Source organism: Cajanus cajan, chromosome 1 (genome assembly GCF_000230855.2).
Source record: "Cajanus cajan strain Asha chromosome 1, NIPB_CcT2T_4, whole genome shotgun sequence".
NCBI lineage: Eukaryota > Viridiplantae > Streptophyta > Magnoliopsida > Fabales > Fabaceae > Cajanus > Cajanus cajan.
The window spans coordinates 34,340,018-34,359,325 of NC_138517.1; the positions used below are offsets into that span (position 1 = coordinate 34,340,018).

The following is a 19,308-nucleotide window of genomic DNA, read 5'->3' on the forward strand; positions in this document are numbered from 1 at the left end:
ACAAGCCGGTTTTGTAGGGTTGAGTTAGGCTTAATCCACTATTCTAAGAAGAAGAGCTCAACAAATTCTTAAATGACGGCATGTTTTCTTGAAAAAAAATATAATTATATGACTCCTTCTCCTTTCTATTATATTATTATAATAATAATTATTATTTATATTCAATATTTTCATTTAACTTTAAAAATTAAAATTAAAATTAATGCATTGAAAATACTTTGAATATACTATTTGATCCTTAACTTTTTTGAAAATTTTCAATTAAGTCTCTAAATTAAAAAATATTGCAATTAAGTCCTTCATCATTTTATATAGTTGTAATTTAGTCTATGGATAAAATTCATTTACAATTCGTAAAATTTCACAAAATATTTTTAACATCTGCGCAACTGAACAATTATATTAGATTATTATTTTGTATCGTTATTCATATATATTACAAACATTTTATAAAATTTCATGGATTATAAACAAATTTTTAACTCCAAAAATTAAATTACAAAAATATATATAAAAAAAAAATTAAGGATAATAAGAAGTTACCGATTTCAAGATTCTTGAACTTTATTTTGATTCTCAACAAATTTTCACCATCAACTACTTCATGTGAACATAAAGAGGAATTGGGACCATAAATGTCAAATCATTACAACAACTAACAAGGAGAATGACTGCACTATCCCAATTCATATCAAACTCCATTGAAAGCACAACTCTTTAAAACTAAGGGCAGCTCTGTACCTACCTTTACCTCTATTGCAGAAGTTGCTCCTAGCTCAACATTGTCATGGAAATGGTGAACGGGCAACATATATTTTATGAGTAAATCTCTTTGGGGATCAAAACTAGGCCACTTTCATTTGAGAAAAGTCATCATTAATGTAGTCCGTGTCTTGACATCTAACATAGTATTTACGAAACCACTTAGTTAAAAAACTTGTTTGAATACAAATTTAAAAGTACTTTTAAAAGATTTTCTATTGAAAATAAAGAACTTTTTTTTCAATGACAAAACTCTCAAAAACACTTATAATTTGTATCTAAATAGACTAATAATGGTCCAAAATTGAACAACTAACCAGACCAATCCTCCATCACTCGACTTGGCAAGAAGGTTGAGAATTTTGATGATAATTCACTGGACTCAACATCTTCAAATTATTGTCATCACTTATATTATTACATTTTTATTGTGATTATCATTTTTTATTTTCAGACGTGTATATATATATATATATATAAAACCATTTTTAACACATATAAGTGATATAACATTAACCGTTAATTTATTAATATTAAGTTTTCAGTTTTCTTTCTAAAAGGAGGTACCACTGTACTGAAACAATGCAAAATTAAAAAAATATACATAAGCATATGTTTACAGTTTACATCATAGGCACATAATCCTCCTAATCAAACTGGATTCAACATATGGTAAGGCAGGAAAATTGTCAGGTTTCCTTCTTATTCTTAGGATGTATAGCTTGGAAAACAGCTTCAAATTCTTCTTTTACTCTTTCATATACATTGGGGCCCTTAACTTCATTGGTAGGGGTGCTCTCATTAATATCATCATTCCTTCCATGAGTTTCTTTATGATGATGGTGTTCAGACTTATCATGGTGTATGATGCTTTTAATCTCTTTCTTAGCTTTCCGAAGTATGCTTGCTGCCTTTGTTTTCATTTCTGCCACTGAAAAGTGCCTCATATATATCAAGTCAGCAAAAATTATTGGCCCTGAGCTAGCATATATATCGAACCAACACACCATGTTGAAAGAAGCCTTTGGTTATTTTATAATGGCTCTAATGTCATTGATTTTCCCAATCAAAGGATATGTAAAATGGAATAATTTTCTTATAATTCTATAGAAAGACAAGAGCAAGACACCCAAATTAGGATTGGAACAATAGCAATGAGTGTTTCACAGGCCTAATGTGTTTCTATAATAACATTTATGTAGTCATTCAACATGATTAAGGAAATGTTTGGATAAACTTCTTCAGAAGTACTTCTTCTACAAGGGAAAATTAGGAAGAAAAAATAAAATAAGTTTCTCCATAATTTAAAATTAACTTGTACATAAACTAATTTGTAGAAGTTTTCTCCTATTAACTTCTCCAAAATCTAAGTTTTAACTTCTCTATAAGTTAATTTTAGTTTAAGGAGATGTTTATTTCACCTTTCATTCCTAATTTTTTATCCTAAAAGTACTTCCGGAGAAATTTAACCAAACATGCCCTCAAGCAATAACAATGAGACTCATGGGTATCATCATGTTCACAATTAATATTATGTACACAAACCCCAAATGAATAAGAAAATTTATCTTTCCCCTTCATTAATATATACCTGATGGAGAGTTTGGGGCTTCTTCTTTATGTTTTGATGACTGATCCATTTGATTTTCGTCCCTATATCACAATTAAAACAAACAAAATCAGAGTGTTTCAACAGTAATGTCTCCTTTCTACAGTCAATTTTCAATTTTATTTATCTCTTTTTCAAAAGAAGTGTATGAATATGATTTCAACCTTATATCACAAGTTGGATCATTTTTCTTGTGATGTAACACTTGAACAAGGGCTTGAATCTCCTCCTTTGCACGCTCAAACACATTTGGAGCCCTAACATCATCCATTGAAGAGTTCTCATCGATGCCACTATGCAGACCATGAGTTTCCCTGTTATGATAGCATTTCTGAGGATCCATTATACCCTCATATTCTTGCTTTGCTCTTTCTTCTTTAACTGATAAAAATGCAGAAAAAATCGCAAACATCACATACTCCTCGTGGTTTTTCCATAACTTCACACACAGTGACAAAAGACTCCATTGAAAAATTGAAAATCACTTTTTATTATCCTCTTTTTGTCCTAAGACACACATATAAAAAAAGGACATGTATTCCGAATTTTATGCTAATATTCAAATTTAATACCAGATAATTAAAATTCAATCTCTATAGCCCAACAACAATAAGATCCATACGTAATTAGCACGCTATAAGGTTACATGTTACAACAAAAATAAACACAAATGGGAAAATGTGAAAAAAAAAATTTGTAAATCAAAGTTTCAATTTAATTGCACAAATGGTGGGGAAGATGATTGGATGTAATCGATTGATACAAAAGTGATCGTATTCGTACCTGACGGAGAATTTGTCGTTTGGTTGTTAGACTTAGATTGGGTCATGGTGAATTTAAGGTTAATTCGTTTAAGGTTTAAGGTTCAAGGTTAACAAGGAAATCAAAGTGGGGCAATGCGTTGATGTGGTTGTAACGAAGTCAAGTAGTTTTTATTCTTAACGAAAAGATGGGAAAGAATTGGGAAAGCGAAAACGCATGACCAAAAGAAACGATATCAGAAACGACGTGTCGGATTGAGATGCCAACCTGTCATTTAGAGAGAGAAATTGCATGGGCCTGAATTTATAGATATGACCCATTTCTATTAATCATGGGCCTCGTATTTGGATCTGACCCATTGCTATTAGTTTGGTCACTCAGTATCGAACCATGGTTGTATCATATGCTAATATATTCTAATACATTTCTTTTGGATTATAATAAAAAAAATAAGTTTAAATATGTTTTTAGTCTCTCAAATTTAAGATAAATTTATTTTTAGTCTCTTAAATTAAAAATTATTATTTTTAGTCTTTATAATTTTCAAAAATCTTGTTTTAGTCCCTCAGGTCATCAATAACATATTTGAAAGTGATTAATTACGACAGTTATGTAATATCAACTAGATTTAATGTGATATATTTACTAATAGGGACACCAATAGATAGATTTTATAAAATAATATTTGATAAATTTTTTAACAAAATTTGAATATAAGAACTAAAATAATATTTTTTGAAATTACAGAAATTAAAAATAATAATTTTTAAATTTGAGAGACCAAAAATAGATTTACTCTAAATTTGAGAAACTAAAAACATTTTCTCCAAAAGTCAGGAATAATATAAAAAATATTAGTAACATTCTTTTTAATACTTTTATTATTAATTAAAATAAAAAATATATATATCTTGTCTCGCATTTTATTAAATTTTTTTTAATTTAATGATATAATCCATCAAAATTTATAATTTTTAACTAATAATAGAAAGTACTTTAAAAAAAAGTGTTAAAAGAGAGATATGGGTAGCATTTATTAATGATAATGGTTCAACGGCATTTACGTGTTTCCGATTCCATCTCGCGTGTGATACATGAACTATGCATGTGTTGACTTTGTGGCTTAAGTCGCTCCTTCACAACACTCTGGTTTCCAACTTGCCAAAATGCATGACTCACTATTTGTTTAATCCAACTTGATCTTCACTTCATCATATATTCACCTCCAAATAACTCAATCTAGTTTCGTTGTTTATTTCTTAAACCATTATAAAGGTAACAACTATTCCCTGTTACAAATATTGTATGAGTATGATTTTTATTAGAATTATAAGTGTATATAAAATGAAGATTGTATTTTTTAACATAATTTATTCAATATCCAAAACTAAGTTCGGACTCTGCACAACAGTTTGGCTCGTTTTAATAGTATAATTTTTTTGGATAATTTTTTTAATAAATATTTATAAGAAATAAAAAATAAAATATTTTTTTTCAGAACATAAACTAATGTGTAAAAGTTCTTTTATATTAATTTCTTTAATTTTTTTATATACAAAAAATTAATTTTAATTTATAAAAAAATAATTTTGTATATTTTAATAAGTTTATCCAAATATGTTTTAAGAAGAAAAATCAACTAGACTCAACTCATCCAAACCAGTGGATTACACAAGTTGAGAAACCTATTTTTTATTTTTTAAAAAAGGAAAATGGCTGTGAAAACATAGGTTGTAGATTCTTGTGCATAGTGGTTTGGCTTATACCACGGCTGGTTTATCTGTCAAGGATTGCCCATAGCACCCAATTTGGCAATTGAATAATTGTAACATGTACAAAATTATTTAAGGATGTGTAATTAATTAGTACACCATAGACACATACGAGTAATATTAAAAAAAAAAAGTATTAAATGGTGTCTTACCGAAATCAATTCATTAAGTAGCAAAACTCTTGTGCTATTTAAATCACGAGTTACTTTGTGGAGTAAGGAGATGTAACATAAAGATAAAATAGTAAAATATCAAATAAAATCCATACACAAATACAAGACAATTAATTGTGGATGAACCTAAAAGCTTTTATTAAAGTGTTTCAATTTTCATTTGTCATAAACAATTTTTCTCTACAGTTTTTGTTTTACTGTCGTAATTACAAACAGTCTCGCCAAATCTTTAATGACAGAAGTTTTAAGGTTAGAGAAGATTTTTCCAATTCAAGGTAAAGACAGAAACCTAAATCAAAAGAGACAAGTGTGGTAACTAAAATTGCAATTTATTATGAGATTAATCAGTAACTTTAATCCTGAAATTGGAAGATGTTAGTTATATTAGTTTTGAAATTAACTCTTACATATAAAATATGAGCAATTATTTTATATGAAAGTATTTTTAGAAAAAAAAAATCGAGGATAAAGTTTTGAGAAATCTTTTAAAAAGAGACAAGTGTAGTAACTCAAATTTACAATTTATTATGAGAATAATGGTGGGCTTTAGCCATGTCAAATGCCTGAGTGAGAAATTTTTTGCCTCAACTAAGCCAAGTACGAATAATTTGGTGTCAGGCATGGGTGAAACAAGGAGCCTTTATTTCAATGGTGTCGAGCGTCCTATGAGTGGCACTGGGCACAAGTTGCATGATGAAAACATGTTTTAAGTTGTCTTATAGTTGAATGATGATGAATGAGTTGTGTAGATGATGATGCATGATGATGAATCTATAAGTTATAAGTTCATGATTAATGATATTTATACCATTAAATTGTGAGATGATAGATGATTGAGTTGTAAAGTAGTGTGTTGTTTTAAGTTGTTAAGATGTTAGACATGTGGTGAAGATGCATGCCTTTGTTGATATACATAAACACTAGAAGAGAGTAAAAGTTATTTTAGAAAACTAAATATCTCAACATGTGGATATACTTTGTGGTGCTCAAAAAACCCAAGTTGAAACCCTTCAATAAATAAGTTGACTTCTAAATGAGTAGTTGTTTTAAGTTCTCTCTTCTATATTTTATGTGATATCCATATGTGGATAAGGTCAAGATATACGTGTATAAAACGACCAACCAAGTAAAGTACAAAGTCAGGAACTTAATTCCTAATCGAGTATTGGAAGGCATAATATTTGAAAGGTAGTTAGGGGTTAATCTCATAGGTGACTTAGTGTTACAAGTATAGTTTTAAAAACCGGATCGGACTAGTTGAACTGGAAACCGGTGGTCCAGCCGGTCCGAACCTTAAGTTAGATCAGTTATGCATTTGACCTGTTTCAAACAGGACTGAACCGGTCAATTTTTCGGTCTGACTAGTGAACCGGTGGGTCAAACCGGTTCAACCACAATTTTTTTAATATTTTTTTTAGGGACCATAACCACAAAAATAATAATGAGAATTCAATCTTTTAATGGAAGAACAAAGAGTCTTATTAAACATAACAATGACTACTTATTCTAATATATTTATTTGTAATATATTCAACTTAAATAACTTTTATAGTATATTATTAATTTTAAATTATATATTTAATAATATAATATCTATGTAGATATTACATATATTATTTTGTGATATCAATTACAAGCATATTATATATGTATATATAATTTATATTTTTAATTTGTATTAATATACAGTTTAACATGTAAATTTTTATGTATTTCTTTATACAAAATAAAAATAAAGATAATTTTAAATAAGATGGAAATTGAAATTTAAAATAGGATATGAATTTATACGTATAAAATATATTTAACATGAATTTTTTTAAAAAAATAATAATAAAAACTGGGTCATGCGATTCAATTAGTGACCTACCGGTTCAACCTTTGACCCACTGACCCAGTATCCTAACTGGTTTGATGACCAGTCTGGTTTTTAAAACTATGGTTACAAGCTAATGTCGTGATAAACTCATAACCAAGTTGTTTTACCTTAAGTTGTTAAGATGTTAGACATGTGGTGAAGATGCATGCCTTTGTTGATATACATAAACAATAAATGAGAGTAAAAGTTATTTTAGAAAACTAAATATCTCAATATGTAGATATACTTTGTGGTGCTCAAAAAACTCCTTCTAAATGAGTAGTTTTTTTAAGTTCTCTTTAGATTTTATGTGATATCCGTATATGGATAAGGTCAAGATATATGTGTATAAAATGACCAACCGAGTAATAATACAAAGTCAAAAACTTAATCCTTAACCGAGTATTGGGAGGCATAGTATTTGGAGGATAGTTGGGGGCTAATCTCATAGATGACTTAGTGTTACAAGTTAATGTCGTGGTAGACTTATAACCAAGTTATTTTACCTTGATAGTAGTACTAGACTTCCTAGTTTAAGTGACAAAACTTGAGAAATCAACTTAAGTTGTTAAATAGGTTCTTTAAGAAGCTTGATGTTTGCTGGGTGGCATCAATTATCTCATGGCAAAGGCCTAGGTGAGTCAAGTCATAGTTGTAACATCCTAAAATTTTATTTTTATGTATTGGGATTGTTAAAAGGATTATCATATTTTTTTTTATATGTATTTTACTATTATGTATACGTATTTTACTATTCACGTATACGTATTTTTGAATAGTAATATATGTATTTTTGAACAGTAAATCCGTGGACGAACAGTAATCTCGTGAATGCACAGTATTTTACTATTAATATTATTTTAATGAATAGTGCATAGTAAATATAATATTATTTTAATCTGCATAGTAATTCCAGAATTTCTATAAATAGAGGCTAGGGACTGAAGGAAATTCATAACTTGAGATAAGGAAATTCTGGAGGAAGAAAGAGAGAGAGAGAGAAGAATCTAGAAAGAGAGGAGGTTCTGCTCTAGTTCCGGTCCTAGTTAATAAAAAAGAAGAGGAAGTTCTACTCAAATTTCTATTTAATCAGGTACGGGGGAAAAGAGGGTTATTTATATGTAAAATACATGAGGGTATTGGGTAGAATTTCTTAGAATAACGTTTGATTTATGTGAATGGACGGCCAAGCCTCCTATTGATTTAAAATTTGGAATTTATGTGAATGGACGGCCAAGCCTCCTATTAATTTCTAATTTGGAATAATTAGGAATTTCACTGTTATTCTATTAACTTTTATGTTAAGGAAAGTTAATTGCTATATTACTTGTAAGAATGAAGAATATTGATATAATATGCTTGAGGGGTATGTAGATCTTACTTTGTTAAGTTTATTTGTTATATGGAATTATACATGTGTTATAAATTTGATGAGATGTTGTATGGTTGTGATATGATTGTGATTGTGATGTCTCACATCGATGGCTAGTATGGCACGGCTCTGTATAAGTGGTGTTACAGGGAAGGCGTGACCCTAGCATGGTGTGAGATGAGAAAAACAGTTAACACCACCACTTATGTCAGTTATGGCAGCCCTGACATAGGGTTAATTGCAAGAGATTGTACTGATTGTAATGTGATTGTTGTTACTCACACTAAAGGATTAAGGATGATACGAACCCTGTGTGGTGGATACTTCAGGGACGAGCGTACTCCTCGTAAATCAGGGATGATACGAACCTTGGGTAGGTGATGCTTCAGGGACGAGCGTACCCCTGGTATGGTGTGAGTAAGGGAGGCAATTAACCTGTATCACTTGTGTCAGATGTGGCGAGGTCTTGGCATAGTGTTAATTGTGATATTGATGGACATGAAAATGATTTTATGATTGTGAAAGTGACATGTATAATGGTTTGTGAAATGGTTGAATATTTGATAATTAAATCTATATACATTTATATGAAATAAACAAGTTGTTATAATAAATTATACTGTGATGTGTTTGTATGTGTTTTGCATATAGATAATTTTTCTTTTCTCACCGTATAAATTGTGGATATTTTTAGGTGGAGAGGATCCAGCTGCAATTGGTATATAGTATGTCAGCAGTTTTATTTGGAAAAATGCTCTGATAGTGTGACATCGGGGCAGAGGATTTCTAGTTTAAGATATTTATGAAAATTCTGTAATATTATTTTGAAAACAATTTTAGAAACTCTTGTATTTTAGGTTTGATATTTCTATTAATGTGGTGTATTGAATTTTTGTTATGTGAACCCTTTTACCAATTTCAAAAGTTTATTTTCTTTAATTTTGTTACACTATTTCGATATATGTTTTGGGGTAGTAAGGGTGTCACATTTAGTGGTATCAGAGCAGGTCGATTCAATCGGCCGTGAGTTATGAGTCTATTGTGCTTGTTTGATAAATGAATGTTGTAGTAAATTGATTGTTGAACATATTGATTTGTTAAAACGACAATTGATTAAAATTGTTGTTTTTAAAACATAATTGTTAATTTTTCTGGGAGGACAGAAAAACAATGGCAGGAGGTAGAAATGATCTTGCAATCGCCGACGCTCTGCAAGCAATGGCTCAGGCTCTTGGTAATTTGAACCAACGACCAGAAGTTGATTGGCTAGAAAGATTCCAGCGAAATAATCCACCAAGTTTTCGTGGAGGCTATAATCCTGACGGAGCTGCTGACTGGATATTTGAAATTGAAAAGATATTCCAAGTCATGGGATGTCCTGTGACGCAGAAGGTGACTTTGGCTACCTTCATGCTCTCTGGAGAAGCTGGTATCTGGTGGCAAAGTACTTGGCAAAGAATAATAGCCATAGGAACCCAAGTAAGTTGGGATTCTTTCAAGCGGTTATTCTTGGAGAAATATTTTCCCCGAGATGTAAGACACAAGAAACAGGTAGAATTTCTTGAGTTAAAACAAGGAGAAGATTCGGTGGCCGAGTATGTGACTAAGTTTGAAGATTTGGTGAGATTCTGCCCTATGTACGACGGTGTGGGCAATGAGGAGGACAAATGCGTAAAGTTTGTGAGCGGTCTTCGCCCAGAGATTAAACAAGTGTTCAATTATCAAGGGATCACGCACTACCATGAATTGGTAAACAAGTGTAGAGTTTATGATGAGGACAACCAAGCTAGGGTAACTCATTATAAAAGTGGAGGACCAATGAGAAATAATAAGTTTGGTTCATCCAATAAAGGTAAACCTTATAACAAGCCTGCTGGAAATGCGAATACTAAAGTGAATAATCAGGACTTTGTGCAAGGAAACCAAGCTAGCCAACTTTCTGGAGGTGGAAATCGGAGTATTGTTCCACACAAAAACTGCTATAACTGTGGAAAGTCAGGTCATAAAGCAGCTGAGTGTCGGATGCAAAAGGTACTGATATGCTTCAAATGCAAAGCAGAAGGACACAAGGCTAGTGAATGTCCTCAGAATAGGAAAGAAACAACAGAGATTGAAGGGAACGCTAACAAACCTCGAACCACAGGAAGAGTATTTGCTTTGAGTGGTGCTGAAACTACTCAATCCGAGGACTTAATTCAGGGTATGTGTTTCATTAATGGAACTCCTTTAACCGTTTTATATGATTCTGGTGCAACTCACTCTTTTATATCACACGCATGTGTGTCTAAGTTAAAATTACCTGTCTCTTCCTTATCTTTTGAGTTAATTGTCGAAACACCCACTAATGGTTCTGTAATTACTTCTGATGTCTGTCCAAAATGTCCTCTAACTATTGAAGGTAGAGATTTCCTGGTTGACTTAATTTGTTTACCTCTAAGTCAACTAGATGTTATTCTGGGTATGGACTGGTTATCTTCCAATCATGTCCTTTTGAACTGTGCTTGTAAATCTATTGTTTTTGGTGAACCTGTTGAAAGAGTGAGTAAGGATTATTTGACTGCCAACCAAGTTAAGGTGTCTATGCAAGCGGATGCCCAAGTGTACATGTTGTTAGCTTCTTTAAATTCTGAGAAAAATGTTTCAGTAAATGAACTGCCTGTTGTATGTGACTTTTCGGATGTCTTCTCTGAGGTGTCTAGCTTACCACCTAGAAGAGAAGTAGAATTTTCCATAGATTTAGTTCCAGGAGCAGGACCTATTTCTATTGCACCTTATAGGATGTCACCCATAGAGTTAGTGGAACTGAAAAAGCAAATAGAAGAATTGTTGGAGAAGGGGTTTGTGAGACCTAGTGTATCACCTTGGGGAGCACCCGTACTCTTAGTCAAAAAGAAAGATGGTAGCATGAGATTGTGTGTGGATTATCGCCAGTTGAACAAAGTGACCATTAAGAACAAATATCCATTGCCTAGGATAGATGATCTTATGGATCAGTTGGCAGGTGCTTGTGTGTTTAGTAAGATTGATCTTAGATCAGGATACCACCAGATTAGGGTTAAGGAAGAAGATGTACCTAAGACAGCCTTTAGAACTCGCTATGGACACTATGAGTATCTAGTAATGCCTTTCGGTGTGACAAATGCTCCTGCAATTTTTATGGACTACATGAACCGGATTCTTCATCCATACTTGGATAAATTTGTAGTTGTCTTTATAGATGACATACTAGTTTATTCTAAGACTAATGAGGAGCATGAGGAACACTTAAGGGTAGTACTACAAACTCTCAGGGAGAAACAACTTTATGCTAAGTTGTCCAAGTGTGATTTTTGGCTAGAGGAGGTGAGTTTCTTAGGACATGTAATTTCAAGTGGGGGAATAGCAGTGGATCCATCTAAGGTTGAGGCTGTGCTTAATTGGGAGACACCTAAGTCAGTTAGTGAGATTAGGAGTTTCCTTGGATTGGCTGGATACTATAGAAGATTCATAGAAGGATTCTCTAAGTTAGCATTACCCTTGACAAGTTTGACTAGGAAAGGAGTTATGTTTGTATGGGATAGTAAATGTGAAGATAGTTTCCGAACCCTTAAGGAAAAATTGACTAGTGCACCTGTTTTAGTATTGCCTGATCTTAGTAAGACTTTTGTGGTTTACTGTGACGCTTCTAAGATGGGTTTGGGTGGTGTATTAATGCAAGAGGGTAGGGTTGTATCTTATGCATCCAGACAATTGAAGGTACATGAGAGGAATTACCCCACCCATGATCTTGAATTAGCAGCTGTGGTATTCACACTTAAGATTTGGAGACATTATTTGTATGGTTCAAAATTTGAGGTGTTTAGTGATCATAAGAGTCTTAGGTATTTATTTGACCAAAAAGAATTAAATATGAGACAAAGGAGATGGTTGGAATTCCTTAAAGACTATGATTTTGATCTTAATTATCATCCAGGAAAAGCTAATGTGGTAGCTGATGCCTTGAGTAGAAAATCTTTGCATTTGTCTTCTCTTATGATTAGAGAGATGGATCTTTTGACACAATTTAGAGACTTGAGTCTGACTTGTGAAGTGAACCATAATAGTGTAAGACTAGGTATGACTCGGGTGACTAGTGAGTTGTTGGGGGAAATTAGCGAAGCACAGTTAATGGATTCATTTCTAGAGGCTAGACGAAAGGATATAGGACAAGGGATTGGAGAAGAATTTACCTTGGGTGCAGATGGAGTGGTAAGATTTAAAGATCGAGTATGTGTGCCTAGTAACCCTACACTTAAACGACTGATACTAGAAGAAGGTCATAAGAGCAAGCTTAGTTTTCATCCAGGAGCAACTAAGATGTATCAAGACCTAAGGAAGATATTCTGGTGGCCTAGGATGAAGAAAGATATAGCTGAATTTGTGAGTGCCTGTCTAGTATGTCAGAAGGCTAAGATAGAGCATCAAAAACCTTCAGGACTACTTCAGCCTTTGAGTATACCCGAGTGGAAGTGGGATAGCATTTCTATGGACTTTGTAGTTGCTTTGCCTAGGACTAGGAAAGGGCATGATTCCATTTGGGTTATAGTTGATAGGTTGACCAAGAGTGCACATTTTCTACCTATTAACATTAGGCATTCTCTAGAGAAATTGGCTAGATTGTACATTGATGAAATTATGAGATTGCATGGGATACCATCTAGCATAATTTCAGACAGAGACCCTAGATTCACCTCTAGATTTTGGGAGAGCCTACAACAAGCCTTGGGAACCCAACTGAGACTTAGTTCAGCATATCATCCTCAAACTGATGGTCAGACTGAGAGGACTATTCAGTCTTTAGAGGATTTGCTTAGAACCTGTGTTTTGGACCAAGGAGGAAGTTGGGATAGCCTTTTACCTTTGATAGAGTTTACCTATAATAATAGTTACCACTCTAGCATAGGTATGGCACCCTATGAAGCCTTGTATGGTAGGAGGTGTAGAACTCCTTTGTGTTGGAGTGAGCCTGGAGACAATGTCATCTTAGGACCTGAGATTGTGCAACAAACTACTGAAAAAGTTAAATTGATACAGGATAGGATGAGGACAGCTCAGAGTAGACAGAAAAGTTATGCTGACAGAAGAAGAAAGGATTTAGAATTTCAAGAAGGTGACCATGTATTCTTGAAAGTCACTCCGTGGACTGGGGTTGGCAGAGCATTAAAATCCAGAAAACTTACTCCTCGATTTATTGGTCCTTTTCAAATTCTTAAAAGAGTCGGCAATGTTGCCTACCAAATTGCTTTGCCTCCTAATTTGTCAAATCTTCATGATGTCTTTCACATTTCTCAACTTCGAAAATATATCCACGATCCTTCGCATGTGATTGAGTCGGATCATATTGAGGTTAAGGAGAACTTGACGGTGGAAGCTACCCCGATAAGAGTCGAGGATCGAATGGTAAAGCAACTTAGGGGTAAAGAAATTCTTTTGGTAAAGGTTATTTGGGGAGGAGCTATACCTGAAAGTGCTACTTGGGAATTAGAGGAAAAGATGAAAGCTTCATATCTATTTTTATTTGCATCAGGTAATTTCGGGGACGAAATTTCTAAAAGGAGGGGAGTAATGTAACATCCTAAAATTTTATTTTTATGTATTGGGATTGTTAAAAGGATTATCATATTTTTTTTTATATGTATTTTACTATTATGTATACGTATTTTACTATTCACGTATACGTATTTTTGAATAGTAATATATGTATTTTTGAACAGTAAATCCGTGGACGAACAGTAATCTCGTGAATGCACAGTATTTTACTATTAATATTATTTTAATGAATAGTGCATAGTAAATATAATATTATTTTAATCTGCATAGTAATTCCAGAATTTCTATAAATAGAGGCTAGGGACTGAAGGAAATTCATAACTTGAGATAAGGAAATTCTGGAGGAAGAAAGAGAGAGAGAGAGAAGAATCTAGAAAGAGAGGAGGTTCTGCTCTAGTTCCGGTCCTAGTTAATAAAAAAGAAGAGGAAGTTCTACTCAAATTTCTATTTAATCAGGTACGGGGGAAAAGAGGGTTATTTATATGTAAAATACATGAGGGTATTGGGTAGAATTTCTTAGAATAACGTTTGATTTATGTGAATGGACGGCCAAGCCTCCTATTGATTTAAAATTTGGAATTTATGTGAATGGACGGCCAAGCCTCCTATTAATTTCTAATTTGGAATAATTAGGAATTTCACTGTTATTCTATTAACTTTTATGTTAAGGAAAGTTAATTGCTATATTACTTGTAAGAATGAAGAATATTGATATAATATGCTTGAGGGGTATGTAGATCTTACTTTGTTAAGTTTATTTGTTATATGGAATTATACATGTGTTATAAATTTGATGAGATGTTGTATGGTTGTGATATGATTGTGATTGTGATGTCTCACATCGATGGCTAGTATGGCACGGCTCTGTATAAGTGGTGTTACAGGGAAGGCGTGACCCTAGCATGGTGTGAGATGAGAAAAACAGTTAACACCACCACTTATGTCAGTTATGGCAGCCCTGACATAGGGTTAATTGCAAGAGATTGTACTGATTGTAATGTGATTGTTGTTACTCACACTAAAGGATTAAGGATGATACGAACCCTGTGTGGTGGATACTTCAGGGACGAGCGTACTCCTCGTAAATCAGGGATGATACGAACCTTGGGTAGGTGATGCTTCAGGGACGAGCGTACCCCTGGTATGGTGTGAGTAAGGGAGGCAATTAACCTGTATCACTTGTGTCAGATGTGGCGAGGTCTTGGCATAGTGTTAATTGTGATATTGATGGACATGAAAATGATTTTATGATTGTGAAAGTGACATGTATAATGGTTTGTGAAATGGTTGAATATTTGATAATTAAATCTATATACATTTATATGAAATAAACAAGTTGTTATAATAAATTATACTGTGATGTGTTTGTATGTGTTTTGCATATAGATAATTTTTCTTTTCTCACCGTATAAATTGTGGATATTTTTAGGTGGAGAGGATCCAGCTGCAATTGGTATATAGTATGTCAGCAGTTTTATTTGGAAAAATGCTCTGATAGTGTGACATCGGGGCAGAGGATTTCTAGTTTAAGATATTTATGAAAATTCTGTAATATTATTTTGAAAACAATTTTAGAAACTCTTGTATTTTAGGTTTGATATTTCTATTAATGTGGTGTATTGAATTTTTGTTATGTGAACCCTTTTACCAATTTCAAAAGTTTATTTTCTTTAATTTTGTTACACTATTTCGATATATGTTTTGGGGTAGTAAGGGTGTCACAATAGTCAACATATGACACTTGGGTTACTACAATTAAATAAAAAGAGTTATGAGTTGACTAACAACTATAGTTTTTCTCCTAGTGGCATGCCCTCAATCCAATTGGTATCAAAGTCAAGGTTGCGTTCTTGGTTTCCAATGGGAGCAATTTTTGAGGTGGAGATTGTTTGATGGGTGGCATCAATTGTCTAGTGGTAGAGGCATAAATGGGTCAAATCATAATCGACACGTGGCGCTTAAGCTGTAACAGTTAAGTAGAAAAAGTTGTGCTCTAACTAATGACTATAACTTTTGACCTAGTGGTAAGTGCTTGATCCAACACCTAATATCTGACCTAGTTGATAGGTCACACATTGTGGTTTGGTAAGGTCTAACCACTTAAATGACTCACCTCTGTTATAAGACATCTCCTTAGTTGATATCTGTGACGATACATTAGTTATTTATTATTGCTTACGTTGAATATTTTACTAAGCTAAAGTTGATGAGTTGTATTATGTTGTAAGTCGTTTATGTTGTGCTTGATGAAAAGTTTGAAGTTACATGATGAAGTGATTGAAGTTGGTTAACTAATTTAAGTTATTATTAATGCATTGTTGTATGTTAATTCTTTTTACAAGCTAACCCTTCTTTTCCTTGTGGTTGGAACTACAATGATCATACTTGGTATGGGAGCATGAAAAGATTAACTAGATGGTTGTGTTGACTAAGTGGTGACTCATTTTTCTAAGGCTACTCTATTGTAGCTAGGTCTTATATAGTCTCTTAATCGATGAGTAAGATTATTTGTAAACTCTAGTATATTGTGTATGTAGATTGTATATGTGTACAAGTTTTTTTCCCTATCTTATATATACATCAATGTGCATGTTAACCCTAAGATAATTAAATGTTTATTATTTCTTTCATTGTATTGAGATAAACTATTATAAGTCTAAGACCTGTCGAGTCGTTATAATTTAACTAAAATAAAAGTGATGTGTGTTATATATTCATTAAATATAATAAGTCTAAGACTTGTCGAGTCGTTATGGTAAATGTGCACTCTAATTTTATTTTATATTTTTGGCAAATGCACTCCTTTTAAAATAAATTGAGATTGATAAAAGAGAGTTAAGATAATTAAAAAAAAAAGTGAGAGTAAAAAATTGATAAATGTGATAAGTAATAGACTCAAATATATGATTTATATTCTTGTAATTTAACCTTTTTTTTCTTTTTTTTTTTCTGTCTTTGAAATTTTAATTTCTTGAATCATCCCTAAAAGATTAAAATGTTTTATTTGTGTCTCTACTGCCAACCACCATTATAAAAATGTTAATTTAATGATGATATCATGTATCATATTAACATAATATCACATTAATTTCTATATATTAAACCTGACAGGTTATCAAAAGTATTTTTAGGAGTTGTTATTCTATTATAAATTTTTAAGGATTATCTTAAAACTAAAATATATTTTATATGTTTAAAATATCTATTTATACAAATTTAATCATAATATATATATATATATTCAAATATAATATTTATTTGCATATATAATTTATTATAAATCTTAATTATATATAACTAGAGGGACCACACTTCGTATCTCTAATAATTATATATAGACAAATATTAAAAGTTGTAAGTTTTTTTTTTTTTTTTTTTTTTTTTTTTTTTTTTTTACATTCAAAAAGTATAAAGATCTACTAAAAAGTGGAGACCAAAAGAGTGATTACTAAAATGTATTCCCTTTATAATAAATATAGATACACATTTAATATCACTTCATCACGTACTACTTCAACATAATATGTTATGTCAACAATAATATCACATTAGCATAATAGTAGAGGAATTAAAATGAAAAAAAATTACATAGACTAAAAGAAAGCAAATGACATATTTGTGAAAATGAAAAAATATAGAAGTCTTAAATATAATATATAAAATTAATATAAAACAAACTTAAATAACAAAAATATGCATTCTTTTATTCTTTCTATGCATTTTTTTTTCCTTTCAACACTATATGATTAGACATACACCGTAGAAACACATGGTGTATCTTAACTAACTTAAAACTAATATTACTTAACTTTAATTAGTTTTTCTTAATCAATTCAAACACCATATTAACCCAGACAAAGACATTCTATTAGAATTTGTTGAATCTAAAATCAATAGCTAATGTCTAATTTACTCATTTTAGATGGTTAAAATGAGCCTAATTCAGTGACACTCCTCTTATCTTAATAGGTTGAGTGTTAGTAATATATTTTTCAACACATTCTTTGCATTAAACATGTTATTATTCCTTAGATTTCATTTTGTTTAACATTTAATGGTTAATGTTATTCAGAAATTTAATTAATATTTTAAATTTTATAAGAGTTATTATGCAATTTCCTACTATCTATATCCATTATCTTTCATATTAATTAGATTCTTTGTCATCTATACTTATTTTATATTTTCTCACTCTAAAATAAATAATTAAGAATATAATATAAAAAAATACATTTAATATTCATTGATATTATAAAATGATAATCAAAATGAAATAATTTTTTTTAAATATCAAACTAAATGAAACAAAAAGAGTCCTTTTTCTATTTCAAAATAACTACAGTTTTAACATTTGAATTTTTTTTGAAATTACTATTATTGTCATATTTCAATCGGTAAGAATTGGTCAAACTAATCTAACATTGATTAAAAAAAACTAAGGATTTTTTTTAAAAAAATATGTTTATTCTATTATCACTATTATTTTAATTTAATTTAAAACAATTTAAGATAACCAAAACTACATTAAATTAAACATTGCACATAGGTATATATTATTTTGTCAATTATTATTCAATTTTATTTTTCTATTTTTAAAATATTCAATTTTATTTTTAAAATATTCAAATTCAATACTCTAATTTTAAAAAAATATTCAAATAATTTATTGTTTCATCTAATTTTGTCAATAGTTTTTAAAGGACTAAATTGGATAAAAGGGTAATATTAAACCTTTTGTAAAATTTAAATAATTAAATTGAACATTTTAAAATTAAATTAAATAATATACATAAAAAAGAGGGGCAAAAAAGTAATTTACTCTCTCTTTTATTAGTTAACACTTGATGCAAATTTTTTAGTGCAGTCGTTTCTCAGTTAGATTGTTTGATTTGTAGAAAGAAAAGTAATGAACTACCCTACAAAAAAGACTTGTCAAAAGGTCACGTGGATATGACTCATAACGCAAATTGATCAATAATGTGCCTTCATATGCAAGCAAAACTCTCATTATTTCCTTGTTCAGCCATCGGCACCCTTTTTAATTGAACTAAAATTATATGTAAACCAGAAATTATTTAATTTAAGAGTTTAATTAATTTGAAATTTCACTAATTTTATAAATTTGACATATTTTGTCATATGTGATTAATAGTGTGTTTGGTTGCATGTTATCTATGTGATTTTTCACGTTTAACCAGAAGTTAATAATTATAACTTCCACATTTTTTTTTGAATGAGTTGACGCGATTTTCTGCTTTCTAATGTGTTTCTAAAAATGCAATAAATAATAAAAAAAAGATAATTAAACCTCTTAAATGAGTAATTGTAACACTTTTACTGAATCACAAAAATTAATATGGTGTACTCAGATCAATCCCTATCAATGTTAAAAAGATATAATCATCAGTTAATAGAAGTTACATTCTAAAAAC

The 19,308-nt window shown here is 31.0% G+C and overlaps 2 protein-coding genes across 3 annotated transcripts; one reads left to right on the forward strand and one right to left on the reverse strand.

Moving 5' to 3' along the window:
* Positions 1-1,264: 1,264 nt before the first annotated feature.
* Positions 1,265-3,357, reverse strand: LOC109804242 (uncharacterized). Of its 2 annotated transcripts, none has more exons than XM_020366034.3 (4): positions 3,155-3,357; positions 2,536-2,752; positions 2,354-2,415; positions 1,265-1,693 (listed from the first exon to the last, which is right to left on the reverse strand). In XM_020366034.3, exons 1-4 carry the CDS (start codon positions 3,198-3,200, stop codon positions 1,452-1,454), a joined length of 567 nt encoding a protein of 188 aa, XP_020221623.1. In that variant the 5' UTR covers positions 3,201-3,357; the 3' UTR covers positions 1,265-1,451. The 2 variants fall into 2 exon arrangements, with proteins under 2 accessions (XP_020221623.1, XP_082915671.1); XM_083059545.1 differs by lacking the exon at positions 3,155-3,357 and adding an exon at positions 2,944-3,125.
* A 6,121-nt stretch (positions 3,358-9,478) lies between these two features.
* LOC145954337 (uncharacterized) lies at positions 9,479-14,787 on the forward strand. The gene is made up of 7 exons (XM_083068358.1): positions 9,479-10,508; positions 10,848-10,969; positions 11,086-11,145; positions 11,303-11,425; positions 11,549-11,743; positions 11,978-12,043; positions 14,761-14,787. Exons 1-7 carry the CDS (start codon positions 9,479-9,481, stop codon positions 14,785-14,787), a joined length of 1,623 nt encoding a protein of 540 aa, XP_082924484.1.
* The last annotated feature ends 4,521 nt before the right edge of the window (positions 14,788-19,308 follow it).

Coding starts and splice junctions, on each gene's coding strand:
- LOC145954337 (XM_083068358.1), top strand. CDS start 9,479: ATGGCAGGAGGTAGAAATGATCTTGCAATCGCCGACGCTCTGCAAGCA. Junction 10,509..10,847: donor ATCCGAGGACTTAATTCAGG/GTATGTGTTTCA, acceptor CTGTTGAAAGAG/TGAGTAAGGATTATTTGACT. Junction 10,970..11,085: donor CAGTAAATGAACTGCCTGTT/GTATGTGACTTT, acceptor TGCACCTTATAG/GATGTCACCCATAGAGTTAG.
- LOC109804242 (XM_020366034.3), bottom strand. CDS start 3,200: ATGACCCAATCTAAGTCTAACAACCAAACGACAAATTCTCCGTCAG. Junction 2,753..3,154: donor AACGACAAATTCTCCGTCAG/GTACGAATACGA, acceptor CATTTTTATCAG/TTAAAGAAGAAAGAGCAAAG. Junction 2,416..2,535: donor GATCCAACTTGTGATATAAG/GTTGAAATCATA, acceptor ATTGTGATATAG/GGACGAAAATCAAATGGATC.